The sequence below is a fragment of the Propithecus coquereli genome, unplaced genomic scaffold (assembly GCF_000956105.1).
Source record: "Propithecus coquereli isolate 6110/MARCELLA unplaced genomic scaffold, Pcoq_1.0 Scaffold621, whole genome shotgun sequence".
NCBI classification, from domain to species: Eukaryota; Metazoa; Chordata; class Mammalia; order Primates; family Indriidae; genus Propithecus; species Propithecus coquereli.
The window spans coordinates 523127-546425 of NW_012152186.1; the positions used below are offsets into that span (position 1 = coordinate 523127).

General features: G+C 67.1%; 1 protein-coding gene across 1 annotated transcript; it reads left to right on the forward strand.

Moving 5' to 3' along the window:
- Positions 1 to 1634: 1634 nt before the first annotated feature.
- On the forward strand, positions 1635 to 20574 carry CAPN15 (calpain 15). The gene is made up of 12 exons (XM_012659630.1): positions 1635 to 1779; positions 14180 to 15605; positions 16214 to 16422; positions 16507 to 16690; positions 16766 to 16989; positions 17560 to 17685; positions 17758 to 17910; positions 18303 to 18464; positions 18546 to 18775; positions 18852 to 19018; positions 19093 to 19271; positions 19339 to 20574. Exons 2-12 carry the CDS (start codon positions 14202 to 14204, stop codon positions 19514 to 19516), a joined length of 3216 nt encoding a protein of 1071 aa, XP_012515084.1. The 5' UTR covers positions 1635 to 1779; positions 14180 to 14201; the 3' UTR covers positions 19517 to 20574.
- The last annotated feature ends 2725 nt before the right edge of the window (positions 20575 to 23299 follow it).

Genomic DNA, 23299 nt, shown 5'->3' on the forward strand with positions numbered 1-23299 from the left:
ACAGAGGCAGCAAAGACCCCGTCTCTCATTTTCCCATTCCCTTTAGTTCCTTCCTTGGGTGGTGAAATCTCAACCATGAGGCCAGGCTGTCTTCTGGGTGGGTGGGCTCTCTCCCCTCCATGACAGGCCTTGGTGGCTCTGCAGTGAGCTGGCAAGAGCCTCCGCTGTCAGATCAACAGGCTCAACTTCAGCTGTTTCTCTGGTTGTCAGGTTACAGGGCCACGAGCCCTCTGCTGGCTGGACCAGTGGCCCCTGGCCAGGGAGCCACACCAGCCCTGACATTTACAACCACCCCAGCGGTGCCCAGCAACGGTGCCCAGGAACGACTGGGGAGGGAAGGGAACCTGCAGTCACACAGCCCTCCATCGGAGGCAGCCCTGGACTGTGCTTCTGCAGTCCCACCTGGCTTGTCACCCTTCGTGTAGGCGAGGAAGCTTGGGAGGACAGGGGCCGAGAGCCTCATCCAAGTCACAAAGGGGAGAGCCAGCTCTGCAGCCCTCAGTGTCCCGACCATGCACGGACACGCCTGGCTACAGCTGCCCTGCCAGTCTCCACAGAGCGGGCAGCAGACCTAGGGGGACGTGTTCCAAGGCAGGGGAATGAAGTCTCCTCACCAAAGGCCTCCCAGGACAGAAGCAAATCTCCTGACACCTTGGAACCCTCAGGAAGCCAGCTTGTCCTGACTGCAGCTAAAAGCTGAAGCCGCCCCGGGGTTGGGACACAGGCTCCTGGAGCGTGAACGTCCTCCAGGGAGCACTAGCCCTGGCCCTGTAGGTCTCGCTGAGATGGGCTCAGAGTTTCTGGGTCCTGGAGTGAACATCACCCCACTTCCCACCTGTGAGACTGCTCCCTCTCCCCACAAGCGCCGTCTCTCCCGGATCTCGCTGGCCGGCTTCGCTGTCTCCCTCTGCTGCGCGCCCAGCGCCTTCTCGGGCTCCTGATCTGCCCCCGATGGCCTCGGGCCCCGCTTCCCAGGCGGCGGCGCCTTCCTGAGCGCCTGAGAACGACCCGAAGGTCGGCCGCTCCCGGAGCGGGAATGGCTTCCTTCCTGCCGGCCGGGCCCAGCGACCCCGGCAGCCTCCCTCCGTCGCCGAGGAGGAAACAGGCTCAGAAAGTGCTGTGCTCGAGTGATCCTGCAAGTGCTGAGACACCCAGGTGGGTCACGGTGGGGAAACTGAGGAAGCCAAGTGTGAGACGGCGCGGAGAGGGCCGGAGGCGCCCGGGCGTGAAGGAGTCTCGGCGGCTCGAGGACGCGGAGGGGCCGGGACGGAGCCCGGCCGTCCCCCCAGCGCGGGAGCGCGGGACCGAGAGGGTGCCCCCGAGGACCACAGTTCCCGGCCTGCCTCGCGCCGGGCACCGCCTCCCGCTCCCGGCCTGCCTCGCGCCGGGCACCGCCCCCACTCCCGGCCTGCCTCGCGCCGGGCGCCGCGCGGCCCTGTGGGAGCCGTAGTCCGGGCGCGCGATTCACAGCGCCGCGTGCGCCCCGGGCGCGCCGTAGCCGCGGGGCCCCGGCCGAGCGCTACGCTACGGAGGCGGCGTAGTGCGGGCGCCGGTCGCTGGCCGGGGCCGGGGCCGGGTCGGGGCGCTTGGCGGATCCGTGGCCGAGGCGCGGGAGGCTGTCCGGCCAGCACGGCCAGCGGCGAGAGTGGCTGCGCCGCTCTCCAGAGGCAGAAGTTGTGGGTCGGCCGGCGGAGGCGAGCAGGCCCGGGGGCCGGGACCGGGACCGCGGCCGCGCTGCCCGGGCCACGGGGACTGAGGAGGCGCCGCCGGTTTGCGGAGGTGAGTCGCGCCGGCCGGTGCGCAGCCTGGGAGCCCGGGCGGTAAGCTCGGGCCTAGAGGGCAGCGGGGGATGGCAGGCCCGGCGGGGCGCATGCCCTCCGGTGGCCGGACGCGCCCGGGTTTCCGGCCGAAGGCAGGGACGGCCGGGCCCTCGGAGCCGGGGTCAGCCCGCTGGCGCCTCCAGGGCTTTGGAGGCTGAGGCTGGGCTCGGGTGCTGCTTCAGGGAGGGGGCCCAGAAGAAGGCGGGAAGCCGGCAGGGACCTGCCGTCATGCGGGTCACTCGAGGCCAGCCCTGGAGTGCTGCGGACACGGGAGGCGGCCTCATCCCCTGCCTGCCCTTGAGTGCCCTTATTTTCTGGGCCAAGCCTCTGGCCCCCGGCTGCATCAGGGGATGTGTTGCTTGGTGTGGGCATCCCTCCCCCGTCGCTTGGGGAACTGCCTGGGGGCGGCCACTTGGAGCCGAGGGAGCCAGAGTCGCGTCTGCGCCAGCCATCCGACGTTTGCACCGACTCAGGAAGTTACAGAAAGTGGCCCCTGACAACCGGCTCTTCCTGCTGGCTGCAAAAGGGGCCTTCTGTTCCTGACCCGTGAACCCTTGTGTGGCCAGTTGGCCCTGGCTGGGCTAGCTCTCAGGGTCCCCTTAGTGCCCTAGAGCTTATTACCAAACTGCAGGAAACAGGACCAGAAAGCGACCAGAAAGCAACCGGAAAGCCTAGAACCTGTGAGGCAGGCCTGGGCGTTTGGGGTCCTGCAACTCAAAGGGCAGTGGAGAAAACCGGGACTCAGTTGGGTGCTGAGTCGGGTGTGTGCTTCTCCTCTGGGGACCCCGAGCTCCCCCTGCCCAGGTCTGAGGGCTGCAGAACTGTGAGTCACAGTTAGGTGTGGAGAATGCCCCGTAATTGCCTGCTTGCTCTCAGAGTCTGGGACTGGGGGAGGAGGAGGTGAGGGTAATTCTATCCTTCCAGTTCGGAGTGACTTTCTCAAATGTGGAGAGGGGTAAGAGAGATAGTGTTTCCTGGCCCCGGATAGACATGGGGAGCTCCTACTCTGCTGCCTGGCTGGGGAGGCCAGCTCAGCCTGGCCTTGGAGTTGGGCACGTCTTACTTCCTTTGAGGTCCTTCTGCTTCTTGGCGGAGCACCGCTCTTTCTTCCCCTTCCATTTCTGCATCTGAGACTCTCTGGAGTTGCTTGATTGGCAGACAGGCCACTGACCTCGAGTCCTCAAGGGAGCCAGGCTCAAACCCTGCTGGGCCCAGGCTCAGTGACTTCACAGGGACTTACTGCCTTGGCTTCCACAGACTCTGTTCTCTGAGAGCAGGAAGTGGCTGGCCCCTCTAATCCTGCGTCAGTTGTGCAGATGAGGAAACCAAGGCTGAGGGACAGCAGTTGCTGGCAGGGGAGGGGCCGGGGTGGCTGAGCATCCAGGCCTCTGACTCACGCCACCTTTCTGCTTCCTCACTCTGCCACCTCCTATGTAAATCCTTGAAAACTGTAGATGTTGTTCAGGGGCCTGAGCCGTTGGTGACGACCCTGAAGGAGGGCATCCGTCCACATGGCCGTTCCAGGCAGAGCAGCCCCTGGTCCAGCCCTCTGGCCCTTGGCGTGACACCTCTGCTCAGGGCACCAGGCGTGGACGCGTGCTGAGAAGGCAAATGATATAATTAAACAGAAACAAGTTGGGCTCTTTGAAAACACAGCTACAGAAGCTCGGGAAGGCTGGTGACCTGTCACATCCACGTCGATCCTGGGCTGCCACTGCGCTCGACTGTAGGTGAAAAGACAGAGATGTGGGGGGTGTGTTCGATTGGTTTCTTCCATAGACGCTGAGAGTCTGGGCCCCCGCCCAGGAGAAGGGCTCTCCCTGCCCCGGCCTGCCCAGGGGCCTCTGCTCCCCAGTCGTCCTGCGCAGCTGCAGCCCCCACCGCTGCTCCGTCCGCTGGTCCTGCCCCGCACCCTGCCACCCAGCGCCTGGCACGGCGGGAGCATCCTGAAGCAGTGTGACTGTGTTGCTCTTCCACATCTGTCCTGACCCCTCAGCGAGGACGCAGGCTTCCCTGCCGCCTGGCTGTCCCCTCGAGGTGCAGTGAGCAGAGCCACTTGACCCCACAGCCTGCTCTGCTGAGGTTGCCCAGAAGGTCTGACGTTTCACCTCCAGCCCACCCCAGGCTCCCCTGCAGGACGTTCCCGCGGCACTCACACGCGGCGCGGCCCTGTCTCCCTGCTGGCCGTGAGCGCGTGGAGGGCAGGGGCTGTTTCTGTGTCTGGGCAGGCCCAGCGCCGTCCACGCCAGCCGACCAGGTGGTCAGTCGGCTGCTGGCGCAGGCAGCTCTGGCGCACTTGGACTCTGAAGGCTGCGGGGAAGGAGCATGCCGCAGAGTCCTTGGGAGTGGGCGCCTGACCTCAGCTTGTTTCTGAGTGTGAGAAAGAACTGGCTGCCTTGGACCCTCGCATGAGCGTCTCACTGCTCGGCCACACCCTGTCACTCTGGGGCTCGTGCAGTTGAATGGAGACCCCGTGGTGAATGGCCCCAGGAGGTGTCTGGGGTGTCCACGCGGGCTCTGTGCACACTGCGCTGGTGCCGCTGTGATGGGGCCTGCAGGGAACAGGGCTGTGGGAGGGCAGGGGGGCCTCCTAGCTCAGTGCAGAGACCCCCAGAGGGACATGTGGGGCCCCGAACGTGAGCCACAGGCCCTGGGTGTCAGGCTGTTCCTCTGTGTGCTCTCCGAGGGGCCTGCGTGCACTGCTGCGCAGGAGGGAAACAGCGTGGCCCTCCCTCCCTGGAGGACTCATCTGGGCACCAGGGCAGACTGACGTGCGTCGTGTGGAGTGAGTCCGCATCGACCTCGGCCGCCCGTCCTGACTGACACCCTCATGGCTCTGCTGTCCCACACCCGCCTCCTCCCTCCGCTTCCCGAGGTCAGAGGGAAGCTGCGGTCCCTGCGGTCTCTGCCTCCCTGGTAGCCAGGGTGGACGAGGTGCCTGGACAGGGCTTCAGGATATCGGGAAGAAAACGGGTCGATAGCTGCTGTTTGAAAATGTCACGCTGTGCCCAGCTGCAGACAGTCCTTGCAGCTTCCTGCTCCTCCTCAGAAGAAACTCGCTTTGCAGCGCGGGGAATTCCTCCCTGCACCCTTCTGCTTTTCCTGCAGAAGTCACCCTCTGGATAAAGTCACTGCGCAGGTCGAACCTCTGCACCTTCTCTGCCTTGCTTCATCCCCCACCTCCTGCCCCCTTCAGTGGGAGAGGCCGTGCGTTCTGGAGCTTTCTGGACCCTTGCCCTTCCTGAAAAGGTGCCTGTGGAGAGGCCAGACTCATGGGGAGGAAGTGCCCAGAGGCCTCCTGGGGGTGCAGGACCACACAACTCCCCGTCTGCCTCTCTTCGAGGTGAGCGGGAGATGTGAGTGCTGCCGCCCTGTGACCCCTGCTTTGCCACCGGCAAGGCCACCAGGTTGCCCAGGCGAGGGCTGCACCTGCTGCCACTTGGCAGACAGAAATAATAGAAGCGCCAGAAAAGGAGAGTGCTTGTCTTGTCCTTTTTTTCCTGTTAAAAATAGTATTCAACGTTAAACATCGTTGAACTTGTGAACCAAAAACTGAAATCCAGAGAATGTTCCTGTTTCCCTGACAATACAATTTTGAAACTTCCTGTTCCACGATACGTGATTGAGGTGGTGCACGAGAGGACACACGATGACATCCCCCCATTCCCGTCTGTCCCGTCCTTCCAGGCCGCCCCCCACCTCCCGTGAGCCTCTCAGGACGTGGTCTTTGCTGTCGTTTTAGATACACCCGTCTCTTCTCCTCCCACCCCGGGAAGCCAGGCGACTCTGAAAGCAGAGGGGACCGGCCCGCCAGAGGGTGGATTGGTGGGTGTCTCAGAGCTGCCCTGACTAGGCCGAGGAAGGGAGGCCCTGCCCAGGGCGGGTCGTGCGGTGCAATCCTGTGAGCTCCGCAGGCAGCCCAGGCCCGTCCCTCTGACTCCCAGCCTGGAGCTGGTGGCTGGAGCCTTCGCAGGCTGTGACGTGCTTGGCAGTACAAAGAAAGCTGGACCCAGAAGAGAAGAGCTGCCGCGGAGAGTGTTCTGGTGCTGGCAAGAGGTTCAGGGCAGGGCACGCTTCTTCCCAGGTTTGTTAGCGGGCAGTGCTGTTGCCCTTTGGCTTCCCTGTACGTGACCCTTAGGTGGGCATGTCTGATCTTCAGCTGAACCTCTGCGGTTCACCTCGCCAAGGTCAGCAGGGTCGTGCCTGTGCCCGCATCTCTGGTGCCGAGAGGCAGACGGCAGGTGGAGGTGGTGACTGCTGTCCTTGGTGGTGTTCTCCTAAGAGGGTGACGGGCGAGTGAGTGGAGGAGGCTGCAGGGGGCCTGACATGGGCCCAGGAAGGACAGGTTGGGTGCAGTGAGCACCTCGCCTGTCTGCCGGCTCCTGCCATGATACGCGTGTGCCGAGAGCAGCGGAGCCCTGTTGGTGGTTTGAGTGGCCAGTGGTGCCAGGACTTGGGTCCAGGGGAGTCTTGGCTGCTGGCCCCGAGCCTTGCGTTCCCTGCCACCTTTCCTGGGCAGTGCCCCAGCAGCACGGGCTGCCCCCGGCCGGTGCTGGTCTCCAGCCCTGCTGTGGGAGGTCAGGGCAGGACCTGGAGCAGCTCCGTCTGCTGTCCTGGCTGACCCGGGGTGGACTGGACAGGGCGGGCCTTAGACCGGGGCACTAAGGAGCCCGCTGAGCCCTTGCTGCCCCCCAGGACTCTGGCTGCTGTCAGCTGTGGGTTCCTGGGCTGCTTGGGCCGAGCTGGGACAGGGAAGCCCTCTGGGGGGTCCAGGCCGCAGCCCTGGGCCCCGTGGCTGGTCAGGACTGACTTCGGTGGACTCTGGATTGTGCAGATAAGCTAGGGCCGGGCCTGGTGTTCTGGGGTCAGAGTCCAGGCCGTCCGGGTGGGGCACACCCTCGGTGGAAGCCTGCATGGAGCTGCCCTTTCCAAGGGGGCTTGGCAGCTCTGTGGGCCTCGGGTGAGTCCCAAGCACGGTGGCTCGGGGAGGGGTTGTTGGGGAGCAGTCGGTTGGAGGGCTGTGGTGCAGTGCCCAGGGAACCCTTGGTTCACAGAAGCCCTTGAGACCGGCCACCCCGCCGCCCTGCCAAGGCCTGGTTCTCCTGGCCTTCCGGGTCCTGTCACGGAGGTACCGGGTCAGGGCAGATGTGGGTCTTGCCAGGCCTGCTTGACCCTTGGTGGCCTCCTCCATGCTCTGCCTCTGGCCCCCCAGGTGGAACCCCGCACCCAGCTGGCAGTGCTGGGGCCTCTCTTGTCCTGGGAGCCGCTGACGTGGGTGCAGAGGGTGCTCCATCCGCCTGTTTCCAGAGAATGCCGTCCTGCCAGTTCTCCGGGCTGGTGGGAGGTCACAGTCCCAGTCTGCCCTCAAGGTGGGGCCCTGGCCTGGTTTCTGATGGGGACGATGAGGAGGGTCACTCCCTGTCCCCGGCTCTCCTGGCATACACAGGCAAAAGCTTCGTTTCCTCAGGGCTGTTGTCCCAGGGTGGCCTTGGTGTCAGCCAGGATAAGGGCAGAGATGCCTGTCCCCAGGCTGTGGGGACCGACCAGGCCAAGTCCCAGCAGTGGCTTGCTCCTGGCCTCCTGGTCTGTTGGGTGCGGTTCTGGGGTGTGGTGGGGTGGCCTTGGGGGCCTGGCTGGGACCCCCACACCCCTTCCTGGGTGGGAGATACCAGGCCAGCCTCACTGGGGTGGCTGCAGACGGCTCCGTAAGATTTGCGAAGATTCAGGCCCCTGGAGGCCTCAGGTGGAAGCCCCCACTCTGCTCCCACCTCCTGTTCCCACAGGGCGGGGAGGGCAGGTGGGCCTCGCCATGTGCCCCATGGCAGGGGGGCTGTGCCGGGCACCCCCGTGTGTGCTCCTGCTCCCCAGGTGGGGATGCTGGCACTCAGAGGCCCCCAGAGCCTCAGGAGCATGGGTTCACTCGTGCCGTGTCCCGCCGGAGGAAGTGCCTGCGAGTCTGAGTGTCTCTGCTCCAGGTGGGCCGTGGAGACTGGTGCCCGTGACCAACCTTGGGGGCCCTCGGTGGCTGCGGACAGGCCTGGGGGTGAAGGGCGCAGACAAGCTGGGGGGTCTGTGTCCCCACTGGGGCCTGGCCCCACACTGAGTCCTGGGGAGGGTCATCCTTGCCTGGTCCTGCTGTCCTCACAGGCCGTGGGGGAGACACACACCTCTCGCCAGGACTGGGGGACAGGCCAGTGGGCCCTGCTGGTGAGCACGTTGTCCCCACAGGGCAGTGGTGGCCCTGCCTCTGTGCGTCCCTAAGGCAGATCTAGGCCACCGCCCCATTTAAAACTAGGGCAGCAGTTCCCAGTGAAGGCAGGGGAGGCACGGGACAGAGTGCACACAGCTCAGGGTCGGGCCCCGTCCTAGGAGCACCCGCCCCTTCCCTCGAGTCTGGGCGGCTGCGTCACTGTGGTTTGACACTGACGACCTGCTGTGAGTCACAGCTGCTCTCTAGGCGCAGCAGTGAGACAGGGAGCCCCCCGCGGGTGGGGGTCTCTGAGTCTTGCCGGTTGCCATATCTGAGCGCCTGAGACAGCCTGGCGGCTGTTCGCTGGGTGCAGACGGGCGAGGGAGGGACAGGTGCGTGCAGGCCCGCAGGAGCAAAGGTGGCACCGGGCCTCCGCTCCGCACTGCACTGTGAAAGCCCCGACCCGCCCCCCTGGGTGTTCAAACGTGGGCCGGAAAGGGCCTCAGACCGACGGCCCTGCGCCCAGCCCTCTCCGGCTGCATGGCTTGCTCGGAAAGGCCCTGTCCCATGTCCTCAGGCGAGTGGCTCTGGGTGTGGTAACCTCTTCAGAGCCCTGACCTGGGCACTGTCCCCTCCCCTCGGAGTCCTTTCCTAAATGCGGTTCTCACCTTTCCGGGAGCCTCCGGAGTGAAGTGTGTGGAGCCTTTTCTGCAGCTGCTCACACGCGCGTGGGGGTCAGTCCGACCGCGGGGACTTGGGGCCGACAGCTGCGCCAGGAAGGCTGGCGGGAGGACAGGGTGTGTTTTAAGGAGAGTAATGCCAGTGTACCCCGGTCACCAAAGCTAGACCCTCCGGTTAGCACTCTGCGCTGGGAGGCCCGGCTCCCCCAGGCGCCAGCGTGAGGGTGGGTCTCCTCACCGCCGAGTGGGGCTCCCGCTGGCAGCAAGTGTGGGCGATGGGGCGATGCCACCCTGGAGGTCCCCTGGAATGCCCTGGAGAAGCCCAGAGAGGCCCTGCCAGAGCCCCAGAGTGTGGTGGAGACGGACGTTCGCCCTTCGAGGCCGCCTCTGGTTCCTCTCTCCTGAGCCGCTAGTGGGGGCTGTTCTGTCCCCTCCCTCCCAGGAGGAGCCCACCCCTGACAGGCTCGTTCCTGCCCCAGGTGGGCCCACAGGGCCAGTTTGCCGAGGCTGGATCCAGCTCTGGGAGGTGTCTGAGCCAGCCCGGCGGGCGAGGCCAGCATGTGGCTCTGCTCGGTGACAGGCACGCGCAGTGGCTGCCTGTGTGCGGCCAGACACCGTCTCTGCCCAGGCCTGCCAGGGGCACCCGTGAGAGCAGGTGGGTCCTCCCAGGAGCTCATGCTCGCAGCAGCATGTGTGAGCCCATACTCCTCGAGGGTCTCCCTGGACACAGAGGGGCAGGCAGGTCACCAAGGAGCTGAGGGTGGCCATGAGAGGGACAGTTCTCTGGGCTCGCGGCTGGGGACTAGCCAGCCCAGGGCCCCACCGTGAGCAGTTTCCGCCCCGTGGGCACCTCCACTGGTCCCCCTGACTCTGAAAGGCCCCAGGCAGCCCTGCCTGTGTGGACTGTGGACCCACCTGGGAACCCCCCACGTGGGGCTTTGTCCAGGGTGTGCCCTTTGGTGCCTCTTCTACCATCCCCCATTCCCACCCAGCCCCGCTCTGTATCCCAGAGTCTTGGCAGAAGTTGGGAGAAGGGCTGTCGCTGGTGACAGTGGACCCCAGGGCTGGGCACCCACTGTGGCCCAGAGCCCGCGAGGAGGGGAGGGTGTGTGTCCACAGCACCCTGGGCACCACACTCGTGGGACTCCACCCCGTCCCAGGGTTGACGCTCTCGGGCTGCGTTTGATCCCCCCTTCAGCCAGAGGGCTCAGAGGCCCTTCCTGAGCAGACGACCCCCCAGGGAAGCCTGGCCAGCAGGGTGAGTCTCGCCTCCCTGCAGGGAGACCCGAGTGGCCAGCCCTGCCCTCAGCTGCACCGGCCTCTCAGGGGCTGGGGCTGGCCAGGGTGTGTGGGCTCACGTGGTCAGGCTCCTGTCCTTCCAGAAGGCTCCTGTGGGCAGCTGTGTGGCTCGGCCCCACCTTGGCTCCTTGTGCACCCCAGGCCCGGGGTCTTTGTGGGGCCTCATGGTGGCTCCACACACCTCCCCTGAGGCCACTCTGGGGCCTGACCAGCTCCACTGTGCCCCCTGCCCTTTGGTTAAGTGTCCCCTCGGTCCTTTGTCCTGCAATACAGCAGAATCGCGTGGTCTCTTTTCCCACCACCGAGTAAGACCTCTCTGAAGACCAGAGACCAGTGATGTGGGCTTTCAGGGGCAGGGGTATGTCCTGGCACCCTGGCGTCCGACACCCGACCTCCACCCACTGGGCCCCTGACGGGAGGAGGAAGCCTGCGGGTGCCATAGACGGGGCTCTGGCTCTGGCCAGCCCTGCGCCCACGCGGCACGCAGGACCCCTCCCAGGTTTCGAGTGTGTGGGTCATGCTGTTTTTTCTCTGCTTTTACTCTCTCTCTCTCTCTCTCTTTCTCTCTATTTCTGTTGTCATGTCACTGTGACCAGCCGGCCGCCCTGTCCCTGGCGTGGGCACTCTCCTCCCTCCATGCTCCACTTCGCCCGCCGCCGGCCAGAGGTGACCAGGCCCGGCTCTCCGAGCGGCCGATGTCAGGGGGGCCATGGGGAGCTCTGCCTCCTCCCTGGCTGCCGAGACGGAGTCGGACCACAGCTTCCCTGGGGGGCCGCCCTACCCAGGGCCCCTGGCAGCAGCCAGCTGGTGTAGGAGCGGTCCAGGGGGGCCTGTCTGGGGAGGTGCCCTGGTCACCCGGCAGCACCAGCCCCCACGTCCCCGGGCCCGAAGGTAAGGAGGTGGGGAGTGGGCAGCCTCCCCGAGGGGTCTTGTGGGCAGAAGGCCTCTTTTTCGGGGTGTTCCTTCCTTGGCAGAGGTTCTTGCAGAGAAGTGGGGTCCCTGTTTCTTCCTGCTCTCTGACAACTCACTTGCCCCTGAAGGAGCAGCTGAGGAGCTCTGGGTTGTCCCCACTCGTGGCCGGGCAGGTCTGGGAGCCCGGCCCTCCTCCTGAGCCGGCCGTGCAGCCGTGGCCCCGCTGGTCAGCCTGGTCGGGACAGGCGGGCGCCAGGACAGCCCACCGCTGGGCCTCACAGCCGCGCTCCTGGGAGAGCTGCTTCCAGAGCTGCTCTTTGGGCTGGGGAGGCTGCCGACCCGACCCTGGTGGCCGGCGCGCCAGAGCGTGTGCCTGCTCCCCGCCCCGTCTGCGGGCCCTGTTGCAACACGGCTGCCTCCAGGGCGTTGTGGGGGCCACATGGGCCTGGGAGCAGGGAGGGGCTGCTGTTGCTGAGGCCTTGGCTGCCCGCTGGGTCACCTGGAGAGCCCCCCTCAGTTTGGGGACACTCGCTGGCGCCTCTGCCTTGCCCTGTCCTGTGGCCTCACTGGAGGGAGGGCACCTGGTGCTCCTCAGGGTCCTCCGGCCGGGGGGCGGGGGCAGCACTGGCAGCCCTTGCTCTGCCAGTGCCCAGCCTGACTTGCTCAGGGGACGCACCCTCGTCCCTTACTCTGACATGTCTGCAGACCCCCAGGTGTGAGCCTCAGGCAGCAGGCAGCATCGTAGTGGGTATTCACGAGCCGGTGTGGCCAGGCCTGGGTGCCAGCCCCCCAGAGAGGTGTCACTGCTGAGACCTGAGATCCTGGCCAACATGGCCTCATTGGGGGGTTGGGGCCAGGCGCAAGAGCCCTGGAAGTCTTATCCAGGAGTCACCCTAGTGGACAGGGAGCCGTGGCGGAGCTTGGGGCCCAGGGCAAGGCGGCGTGGCTGAGGGCTCGCGGGGAGTGACCCCGTGTTCCTGCTGCACACGTGGCAGCCCCAGGCACATTCCCCCGTTCGGTGATGCTCTAGTGGAGGTCTCTGTACCTGTCTCTGTAAGCAGCTTTATTGAGATACAACTTGCCAAATTGACTCAGCCTCAGTGTGCAGCTCAGTCACTGTGGTCGATCCAGTGTGACAGCGTCTCTGCACCCCACAAAGACCCTGCCCGTTCGCTGTCGCCCCCAGCCCAGACAGCCACTGCCCGGCCTCCTGTCCGTAGATTTGCCCTCTCTAGAAATCTCACGTAAGCGGAGTCAATGGCCTTAGGTGTCTGGCTCACGTGTCTCAGTGTGACATGCTCCAGGTTGGTCTGTGTGGTGGCACGGTCACTCGCGTGCACTGTTTGCTGGGCGGATGGACCGCGTTCTGTTTATCTGCTCGTGGACACTCCGGCTGTTTGCACTTGGCTTTTGTGAATAAGGCTGCTAACGAACAGCCACGGACAAGTTTCACGGACTTGTCCTCATCTCTCTTGGGTAGAACCTGGCAAGAGCGTTGCTGGGGTTTGTGGTAAGTTAACGTTTAACTTTCTAAGAAACTGGCAAACCGTTTTCCCAAGCGCTGTCCCATGTTACGTTCCCACCAGCAGTGTCGGGGTCTGGTGTCTCCAGTCCACATCCTGGACGGCCTGCCTTGGTCTTTGGGACTCGGGCTGTCCTCGCCGTGCGAAGTGGGACCTCACTTGGTTTGATTTGCATTTTCCGACGGCGAATGATGAGCGTCTCTCCACGTCTTCGTTTGTCCACGTGTGTCTTTTTACTTCCATTTACTAATACTTACATCCTGTGGAAGAGTTGCTAGGAGTGGAGTTCCTGCATTGCGTCCTGAGAGTGGCGTCGGGCCCAGCGTCCCAGCCGTGAGCGCCACCACACTCATGGCACTTGGGTGGATGGCTTCTGTCGCTTTTGTTTTTTACGAAGTTCGTGTGTGCAAATGGAAGTTCAAGGTTTTTAAATTCAGAGCTGTGTTTACCGAAGGGCCATGCCTTCTGGGCATCCCACCTTCTTGGCTGCCGAATTTTCACGGCACCCCCAGTGACCACCCTGTCGTGAGGAGGGAGAGGCGGCTCACAGGCCCCCGCCCAGCCAGGCCCGGGCAGGTCCCCCTTGCACCTGACGCCCAGGTGCCGCTAACCTCGGTGACCGCTCGGTTCAGCTGGGCCGTCCAGCTCGTTGTGCTGCCCCCATGGCCAGGCCGCGTGGGGAGTACAGGGCGGAGCACAAGTCTGTGGCGTGTGTGTGTCTCTGTGTGTGTGTGTGTGTGTGTGTGTGTGTGTGTGTGTGTGTGTGTGTTTCTACACAGGCACACGCTGGCCGTGACCCCTCTCCCAAGTGGGGAGCGGGAGGGGAGAGGTCTGGGCGTGTTCAGCAGCTTTCTCAGGGTTTTCCTAGCACAGAGCCGAGGCCGAAGCTGCCCTCACCTGCCTCCCCAAGGGCAGCTGGAGCCTCAGCCACAGGGGCTGAGCCCACCTGCCTCTGCACAGGGGAGGCGGCGTCACAGAGGTTGCTCTGGACTCCGGGAAACAGTCATGTTGCTTGGGGAGATTTCTTGGGTTTTTTTGGTTTATTTGAAGAGGCAAGTTTGCTTTCTTCTTGAATCAAAAGGGTTTAGCTGCAACATATTGTTAGAAGCACCAGATTTGCGACGTGTTGTAAAGAACAATTGATTTTTCTGCCAGGCAGAGCAGCTACAGTCAGTCAGGAGACTCTGTGTGGGGTGTGGAGACCCCTCCCTCCCAGAGCAGCCTGCCGGCGCCGTCCCAGCCCAGACACCAGAGGAGCGGGAGGCACGGCCCACCTGCCCCGCCGGAGCCTGAGCACCGTGCACACCTGGGAGGCGCAGAGACCGGCCCCGCGCAGGGCCGTGCTCAGGGCTGCGGGCAGCCTGCCGTGCGCTGTGCGGACTGTCCCTGTCCCAGTGCCAGGGAGAATAGGGCATGTCCCCTCCTTGGGCCAGGGGATGGCCACGTGCCTCCAGCAGGGTGCCAGGGACACCTGCCCCTCAGCCTCAGGGTGCCCGCACTGCTGTGTGCCGCCCGTGTCTGGGCAGGGCTCCTGGTCCTGCGCCTGCCCCCGGACTAGGGCCTGGGGGTCTGCTGCACCCCGAGCTGTGGACCCGTCCTGGACGGAGGCTGCCTCCCCGCCAGCCCCCCCGGGTGGCCGCATTGTCGGGTCGTCACCAGCCCTGAAGCCACAGACAGGCGCCTCCCCCGGCCAGCAGGATGGGGGAGTCCTCGTGAGGACCTCGGGGGTGGCACTGACCGGCGCTTTCCTTGCAGCCACAGCCACTCACCCGGGTCTATGGCCGCGGTGGGGGAGTGGTCCTGCACGCGCTGCACCTTCCTGAACCCGGCCGGCCAGCGCCAGTGCTCCATCTGCGAGGCCCCCCGGCACAAGCCCGACCTCGACCAGATCCTGCGGCTCAGCGTGGAGGAGCAGAAATGGCCCTGCGCCCGCTGTACCTTCCGGAACCTCCTGGGCAGGGAAGCCTGTGAAGTATGTGGCTTCACCCCGGAGCCCGCGCCGGGGGCCCCCCTGCCCATCATCAACGGGGTCCTGCCCAAGCCGCCCACCGCCCTGGCAGAGCCCAAGGGTGGCTGCAAGGAGGAGGCAGGGCCGGTGCGGACAGCGGGGCTGGCAGCTGTGGAGCCAGCCGGGGGCCACCCCGAGGCGGAGGAGGCGGGCACAGCGGAGCCCGGCAGCGGCTGGGCGTGCCCACGCTGCACGCTGTACAACACGCCCGTGGCCAGTTCCTGCTCTGCCTGCGGGGGGCCCCGGAAACTCTCGCTGCCCCGGATCCCTCCTGAGGCCCTGGTGGTCCCCGAAGTTGTGGCCCCCGCTGGCTTCCACGCCGTGCCTGCCGTGCCCCAGCCGGGGCTGCCCTCAGACGGTGCCGAGGCCGACCCGGCCCCTGCCGGCCAGGAGCCCCCCAGGAGACCACCCTTCAGCCCCTTCTCCGCCACCCTGCAGAACAACCCCGTGCCCCGCAGCCGCCGGGAGGTGCCCCCCCAGCTGCAGCCACTGGTGCCTGAGGCTGCTCAGCCCTCGCCCTCCACTGTCTCCAGGGGGTCCCCGCAGGGCCCAGGCCGGGCCACCGCTGGAGCCTCCCGCCTGGCGGAGCTGCTCTCCGGCAAGCGGCTGAGCGTGCTGGAGGAGGAGGCCTCAGAGGCCGGCCCCACCCACGTCGAGGCCAGCAGCTCCTCCCTGGGCAGCGACATCATAGACCTGGCCGGGGACACCGTGCGCTACACACCTGCCAGCCCCTCCAGCCCGGACTTCACCACCTGGTCCTGCGCCAGGTGCACGCTCAGGAACCCCACCGCGGCCCCCAGGTGCACGGCATGCGGCTGCTCCAAGCTGCATGGCTTCCAGGAGCACAGCGAGCCCCCAGCCTGCTGCCCCGACTGCGGTGTGGACAAGCCCGGCCCCTGCGGCAGCAGCTGCGGACGGGTCCCCTTGGCCCCCAAGGCCACCCGCCTCTTGCCCGAGCGCCCAGGCCAGTGGGCCTGCCCCGCCTGCACCCTGCTGAACGCACCCCGGGCCAAGCACTGCGCTGCCTGCCACACACCCCAGCTCCTGGTGGCCCAGCGCCGAGGGGCCGCGCCCCTGAAGCGCAGGGAGAGCATGCACGTGGAGAAGCGGCGGCAGACGGACGAGGGCGAGGCCAAGGCCCTGTGGGAGAACATCGTGGCCTTCTGCCGCGAGGTACGTGCCACATGCGGCCCCCACGGCCCCAGTCTCCCCCACCTGGTCCTGTTTTTGCTGGTGACAGGAAGTGACATTCACCCACATGACACCCCTTCCTCCTCCGCGCCCGGGGAGGTCCCCGAGCCCCAGACGTGTAAACCCACAGGCAGGCAGGGCTTCGGGCAGCATGGAGACCCTCTGAACCACGGGGTTGGGACGCCCAGGCTCTCTTCCCTGTGAGCCTCGGGAGGCCTGAGCCCAGGGTGGCGCCACCCTCAGGTTGACTGGGGGCTGTGCGCACCCTCCCTCGTCCCAGCCGCAGGTGGCAGCTGCCAGTTGCCCGTCACCCCTTGCCCGTCAGCCTCCAGCTGGGGGCTACGCTGTTCCCTGGGCTCCCCTCGCAGTGTCTTGGGCTGTGGGCTGCGGCCCCCTGGCCTGCACAGAGTCATCCTGAGCTGAGCCCTCCACACGGGCAGGGCCGGCACTGAGGCCTGGGGCCTCGCACAGCCCACCCTCCCTCCTGGAGCTCAGCGCTGCTGGGCAGGTGGGTCTTGCCCCAGAAAGAGACTCACGCTGGACCCGAGGCTGCCCTGCCCAGCCTGAGTGACCGGCTGTGTTCTCTGCAGAACAGCGTGAACTTTGTGGATGACAGCTTCCCTCCCGGGCCCGAGTCTGTGGGCTTCCCCGCGGGCGACAGCGTCCAGCAGCGCGTGAAGCAGTGGCTTCGACCCCACGAAATCAACTGCTCCGTCTTCAGGGACCAGGGCGCCCCGTGGTCTGTCTTCCACACGCTCCGGCCCTCGGACATCCTGCAGGGGCTGCTGGGGAACTGCTGGTGAGGCCCCAGGGGCCCGGGGCGGGGCGGGGCGGGGGGTGGCCTGTCCGAGGCCCCCCACTGAGGCCCGCCCGCTCTGCGCAGGTTCCTGAGCGCGCTGGCGGTGCTGGCCGAGCGGCCGGACCTGGTGGAACGGGTGATGGTCACGCGCAGCCTGTGCGCGGAGGGCGCCTACCAGGTGCGTCTGTGCAAGGACGGCACGTGGACGACGGTGCTGGTGGACGACATGCTGCCCTGCGACGAGGCCGGCTTCCTCCTCTTCTCGCAGGTGCGCCGGTGGGGCGCCGGGGGGCGGGGTGCTGGGGGCGGGCGGCCGTGGCCCCTGACTCCGGCCCCTCCCCAGGCACAGCGGAAGCAGCTCTGGGTGGCTCTCATCGAGAAGGCGCTGGCCAAGCTGCACGGCTCCTACTTTGCGCTCCAGGCGGGGCGCGCCATCGAAGGCCTGGCCACTCTCACCGGCGCCCCCTGCGAGAGCCTGGCGCTGCAGGTCAGCTCCACTAACCCCCGCGAGGAGCCCGTTGACACTGACCTCATCTGGGCCAAAATGCTGAGTTCTAAGGAGGCTGGGTAAGAGGGGCGGGCGCCGCAGCAGCGGTGGAGCGGTGGGAGAAGCGGGGGGCGAGCGCCCTCTGACCCACACCCCGTGTCCACGGTGCCCCCGGTGTAGACCGGCCGCAGCCAGGAGCCTGGTGGGATCCGGCCCCTTGCAGCCCTGTGACCCCCTCCCACACCAGGAGGGCCACGTCCCAGCCCGGGCCAGTGGGGACAGCCAGGTGGCCCCACCTCCTGCCCAGGGCGCCCGTGGGGTGGGGCGCGTCCTGAGACCCGCCGCACACTGGCTAGCGTGGCAGGCCCAGCCCCTGGGAAGCTGCGGGAGGGTCCAGACCTGAGGACCTACGGACGCCACAGGCCGGGGGGGCTCATGGTGCCAAGACCCCCACTCGGCGCCGCTGGGCACCCAGGCCTTGCCCAGGCACACGGAGGCGCTGGGCCAACCTATCTTGAACACACCTCTTGTCCCTGGAGCCCAGTCCTCCCAGGCAGGAGGGGGCACCTCCCTGCTGCCCCTCCCTGTCCTGGGGGCAGGACCAAGGCTGGGAAGGGTCCCCAGTCAGCGAGGGCCACTCTGCCGCGCAGGTTCCTCATGGGCGCCTCCTGTGGCGGGGGGAACATGAAGGTGGACGACTCCGCGTACGAGAGCCTGGGCCTGCGTCCCCGCCACGCCTACTCCATCCTGGACGTCCGCGATGTCCAGGGCACCAGGTAGGGGCCGGGCTGGCTGTGGGTGGCAGCCGTGGGTGGCACAGGCCTGTCCTTCAGCCCCGTGGTCCACAGGCTCCTACGGCTCCGGAACCCGTGGGGCCGCTTCTCCTGGAATGGCAGTTGGTCGGACGAGTGGCCGCACTGGCCGGGGCACCTGCGCGGCGAGCTCATGCCCCACGGCAGCAGCGAGGGCGTCTTCTGGATGGAGTACAGCGACTTCATCAGGTATCCGGGCACCAGGGCCGGGCACACGTGACAGCCCCGCCGCCCTCCCAGGGCTGCGTCCTTCCTGCTGGCCTGGGGCCGGGGCAGCTTGTCTGTGACCCAGGCCGTGTGGGATCCGGCCACAGCATCTGGGCACGACCTCGGGATCTGGGTTTACCGGGGTCACGGGGCTGCCACCCGGGGCTCTGCCATCTCCCAGTCATTCTGCGCCCAGCGCCCGCTGATGGCGGCCTGGCGGCAGGGGCCGGGACTGCATGTCCCGCTGAGAGAGCCTTTCCCCAAGGGCATGTCCACGTCGGTCCCCAGAGGGGCCGGGCGGTGGGAGGATGGCGGTGCCACACCGGGAGCGCGTGGGCTGTGGGAGGCTCAGGGCCCGTCCTCCGGCCGCCCAGGTACTTCGACTCCGTGGACATCTGCAAGGTGCACTCGGACTGGCAGGAGGTGCGGGTGCAGGGCTGCTTCCCCAGCTCTGCCAGCGGGAACGTGGGGGTGACGGCGCTGACGGTGCTTGAGCGCGCCTCGCTGGAGTTCGCGCTTTTCCAGGAGGGCAGCAGGTGGGCACCACGGAGGCTCCGCCGGGCCAGGGGCTGGGGCCACATGCGACGTGACCCCCACCCGTGGTCTCCGGCCCACAGGCGCTCGGACGCAGTGGACAGCCACCTCCTGGACCTGTGCATCCTGGTGTTCCGGGCCACCTTCGGGAGCGGTGGCCACCTGAGCTTGGGCCGCCTCCTGGCCCACAGCAAACGCGCCGTCAAGAAGTTCGTCAACTGCGACGTCATGCTGGAGCCCGGCGAGTACGCCGTGGTGTGCTGTGCCTTCAACCACTGGAGCCCCGCCCCGCCGGGCCCCCCCGCCGCGCAGGGTAAGGCCCCCCCACCGCAGGCCCGGGGTCAGCGCCCGGCGGGGACAGCTGCGGCTCACAAACTCCCTCCCTGCAGCCTCCAGCCCCTCGTCAGGAGCCCCGCGAGGCGCCCCCGCGCCGCCCGGCCACGTGCTGGCCGTGTACAGCTCTCGGCTGGTCATGGTGGAGCCGGTGGAGGCCCAGCCGACCACGCTGGCCGACGCCATCATCCTGCTCACCGAGAGCCGGGGCGAGCGGCACGAGGTGGGTGGGGGTCCCCGGGGAGGGTGGCCGGGGGCGCCTGCCCAGCCCCGCCCCACGCCTGCGCCTGTGCCCAGGGCCGCGAGGGCATGACCTGCTACTACCTGACGCACGGCTGGGCGGGGCTCATCGTGGTGGTTGAGAACCGGCACCCGCGGTCCTTCCTGCACGTGCAGTGTGACTGCACGGACAGCTTCAACGTGGTGTCCACGCGCGGCAGCCTGCGCACCCAGGACAGCGTGCCGCCCCTGCACAGGTGGGTGCCCCGCCCCTCCCGCCCCAGCCCCAGGCCCCGCACCGGGCCTCACCGGCTCCCTCTTCAGGCAGGTCCTGGTGATCCTGTCCCAGCTGGAGGGCAACGCCGGCTTCTCCATCACCCACCGTCTGGCACACCGCAAGGCGGCCCAGGCCTTCCTCAGCGACTGGACGGCCTCCAAGGGCACCCACAGCCCCCCACTCACGCCCGAGGTGGCGGGTCTGCACGGGCCCCGGCCGCTGTGACCACCGCGCCCCCGGGCCAGGCTGTGGGCACGTGGACCGCCTGCCCGCCCCCCACGCACTTTAAGGGGGAGACCCCGGTGGAGGACGCTTGACCAGAATCTCAGGACCCACCCAGGGAGCCTCTGGCTGCAGCTTCCCCGGCACCCCCAGCACCCGCCGTCCGCCTGACCAGGCCTCCCGGCCGCCAAGCAGAATACCTCGAACCGGGCAGGCTGTGCCGGCCTGGGGGACGGCGGCGACGGGCGGGTCCACAGCCTGGCTGCCCCTCTCAGGCGGTGGCTCTCCTGCCAGAGTGGGCGGCTGCAGCTCTGCTCACAAAACCAAATCTGGGTGTCAGAGGTCGTGACCGTGGTGAGATCAGGGACCACCGTCTGTGGGGCCTGAGGTCAGAACCTTCTGGGTCTGTGCCCAGAGCCCAGCTCCCAGCCCCCCACAGGCACCCCAGAGCCTGGCGCCGAGTGGCACGTCTTGGGGAAGGAGGGTGTCCCCTGTCCAGCCGCCCCTCCAGCGACACTATGCAATTCCCGGAGCGTCTGCCAGGATCGAAGCCATGGCAGGGCTGGCGGGCTGGGGCCTGGCCCTGCCTGCTGTCTGGGGAGGCGCCGCGTCCTCAGCACCACCAGACCCCTGCCAGGCAGGCCAGGGGACAGCCCCATCCACAGCCTTGGCCGTGTGGCAGAGAGGGAGCCCAGCCCCGTCCCGGGCACAGGCAGAGCGCGGCCATGGCGCCTTCCCCACTAGACGCCCAGGTTGCTGAGCCACCCTCCTGCCCAGTGTCACCCCAGCCAGCCCTCCCTGGCAGCGGCAGCCAGCCAGCCCCCAGCCCTCCTGTCCTGCAGGGCTGGGGGGTTTTTACACCTAGAGAAACATTCCCCTCTCCCCTTTGGGCCTCCTTTTACTCTGAGCTGTGAATATTTTTAACCCTGTACATATGGCCAGCTCTTCTGACACAGAGACTATTTTATGAATTGTCAGTCCCCCTCCCGTACGACACGACTCTCCATGGTGGATTCCAGACTCAGGCTCCAGTGGACCAAATAAAGCGTTTTGTTTTGTAATGACGTCTCATCTGCTGTCCTCCCAGGGGTCCAGGGCCCCGTGGGGAGAGAGGGCTGTTCAGGGGCCAGCTCGTGGGTGGGGTGACGTATCCTGAGGCCCTGTGGGGACGGTGGCCCTGCCCTCGCCCCGCAGGCTCAGGCTGGGGCTTGGCAGAGCAGGTTGGCCACACCTGGAGCCTCCGAGGGGCAGGGGCCCAGCTGGGGCCCAGGCCTGGGAGATGCGCCGGGGAGAACGAGTGTCGGGGCGCAGGCTGGACCAGCCCCTCGGGCCTCAGGCCCACGGCCACCAGGACGGTGCATGCCCACAGCCTCCCCAGTGACAAGTCTGCGTTGGGGGCACTGTCTGAACAGAGCCACCGTTAGGCAGGAGCAGATGGAGCAAAGGGGACGTGTGGGGAGAAGTTTCATGTCCCTCTGCCTGGGTGGGGCTCTGTCCCGGCCGCGTCCCCTCGTGGCTCTGCCTGGGTGGGGTGAGGGGCTGGGGTGCGGCCAGCCGTCGCGAGAGGCCTGTCGGGGCGGCCTATCGAATGTGAAAGCAATTAAAGCCACCAGCAGTGTTCGCTCCGGGCGGGCCTCGGGCGGCGGGGGAGCTGCCACAACACATCTCACCTCCGTGCCCGCGGACGCCTGCCCTGCTCCACTGCGACTGCACGGCCACGCTGGGGCTTCTCCCGCTGGGTGGGCCGGGCCCGCACCCACCCCGTGTCTGGCACAGACCTGGCTCTGTCCGCTCCTGGGGGTCTTGGGACCCCAGGTCCTCCTGAGGCCTCCGTTCTCTGTCCCTGGCCACCCAGCACCCACCTCTGGCTTCTGCAGCCTCCAGCCCCAGGCATGAAACACGCCAGGAAGCCCTGCGCCATCCGGGCAGGACAGGGGGCTCCACGTGGGCAAGGGGCTCATGCCCACCCCTTAGCCCGCTCTCCCCTCCCCTGTGCATGGCCTGCAGGGAGGAAGTGGGGGAGGAATCCACAGGAGTTGGGGCCACTGCAGGCCAGACCTGGGCAGGCATCGGCGGGAGGTGGGGGCCCCCGGCGAGCAGAGACAGGACAGGGCCAGGCCGGCCTGAGGAGTGGGCTTCACCCACCAGGGCCTGGCAGGCTGGGCACGGGCAGCCCAGCCGCAGGCAATGAACTGGCCCTGAGCACCAGGGGCTGTCCTGCTCCACCCTCCCCTTCCCACCCTCAGCCCCGGCCCTAGCCCTCTCTCCCCACTGGCCTGGCCCAGGTCGGCCCTGCACCCCCATGGCCCCTCTCTCCCAGCCCCTCGCCGTTGGCGCTGCTGGCCACGGCGGCTTCCCAGGGCGGGTGGCGGCGTGTTCTCACTTGTGAGGCGCCCCTGTCAGAAGCACTTAGTGTACAAATTAGCCGCGGCCGCCCCACCTCCCTCCGCACTGCTCTGGGCGCTGGGCTGACAGGGCTGCAGCTCGGGGCCCTCTCCCACCTGCCCGGGGCGCACGGCTGCCCAGTGCGGACCCCTGGCCCCCCACCCACATCTGAGCAGGAGGGCCCAGCCCCCGCTGGCCGGCCAGGGCTCCTCTTAGGGGCCTCAGCCTAAAACTGGACAGGGGTGGCCATGCCCGGGGCGGGGGATGTTCAGCAAGATATTGGGGGGTTTTAAGGCCAAGGCCCAGCGCCTGGATCTGCCCCGAGTGGCCAGTCGGGTGTTGGGGGCTGTGGTGGGCTGGACGTGAGGCCAGCTTGGAGGCCCCCTCAGCCCCCCCGCCAGCCCGCCTGCCACTCAGGCGGGGAAAATCGTCTATGACAGGCCCAGGAAGGCCGGCCCTGGGGGCCGCAGAGCGATGCACGCAGCTCCTCTCCCCAACATATGGCTGCTGTCAGCCCCGGGCGCTGCTTGGCCAGTGTCAGCCTCAGAAACCGGGTGGGGGCTCAGGCAGCCTGTGCCTCTCATCCCACCCGCCTGGCCTGGCCACTCCCTCTGATTCTAGAGGCTCCTGCCCCAGCTCGCATGCCTCCCATGACGGGGAGCTCACTCCCACTGCAGCAAGGAGCGTCCAGGAGCCTCTTCCACCCACGGTGCCCAGGGCGCATGGAGAGTCGGCCTCACACCCCAACCCAGGGGGCCTACGACCCAGATGTCCGGGCTGGAGCATGCAAAGGACCCACCTGGTTGGGGCAGGGATGGGTGCTCAGACTCTCGGCAGTGGGCTCTGGGATGGCCAGGGCCACAGCACGTCAGGCACGGAGCAGCCTGGGGCCACCATGGAGGGTCCGGCTGCCAAGCGGAGTCCTGGGCAAGCGCCTGCCCTAGGACCCTGCCCCAGGGCAGACTAGCTTGGACAGACCCCAGGCAGAGAATCCCCAGGCCAAGCCTGTGCTCACCCCGTGGGCCACGCTCCTGCCCAGCCCTCGAGTCCTGCGCTCTCCCAGCCCAGCCGACCAGCCCTGCTGTGTCCCTGCTGTGACCAGCACCACCACGGGCGGCAGCTGCGGTGGGTGCCCAGGGCCCTCAGGCACAACCCTGCCCAGGCCAAGCCCGGGGCCGTCCTCTCAGCCTGGGGTCCCCGAGACCACCTTGAATGGGTAAGAGGGTGATGCCCTGAGGATACAGATGCTCTCTGGGCCTGGGGTTCTCGCACATGCTCTTGGGCGGCCACGTGTCCCAGGGCAAACGCACCGAGTCCAAGCACCCTGGTGGCACTCACCCCACCCAGGGCTCCCAGAGCCGCTGCCGCTCGTGAGACAGACCCCTCGTCCCTGCACCCGTG

What these genes read in the sequence shown, in the direction of transcription:
- CAPN15 (XM_012659630.1), top strand. Translation starts at nt 14,202, where the DNA reads ATGGCCGCGGTGGGGGAGTGGTCCTGCACGCGCTGCACCTTCCTGAAC. An exon ending in CTGAGTTCTAAGGAGGCTGG is followed by an intron (nt 16,990 to 17,559) that starts GTAAGAGGGGCG and finishes TCTGCCGCGCAG; the next exon opens with GTTCCTCATGGGCGCCTCCT. An exon ending in GAGTACAGCGACTTCATCAG is followed by an intron (nt 17,911 to 18,302) that starts GTATCCGGGCAC and finishes CCGGCCGCCCAG; the next exon opens with GTACTTCGACTCCGTGGACA.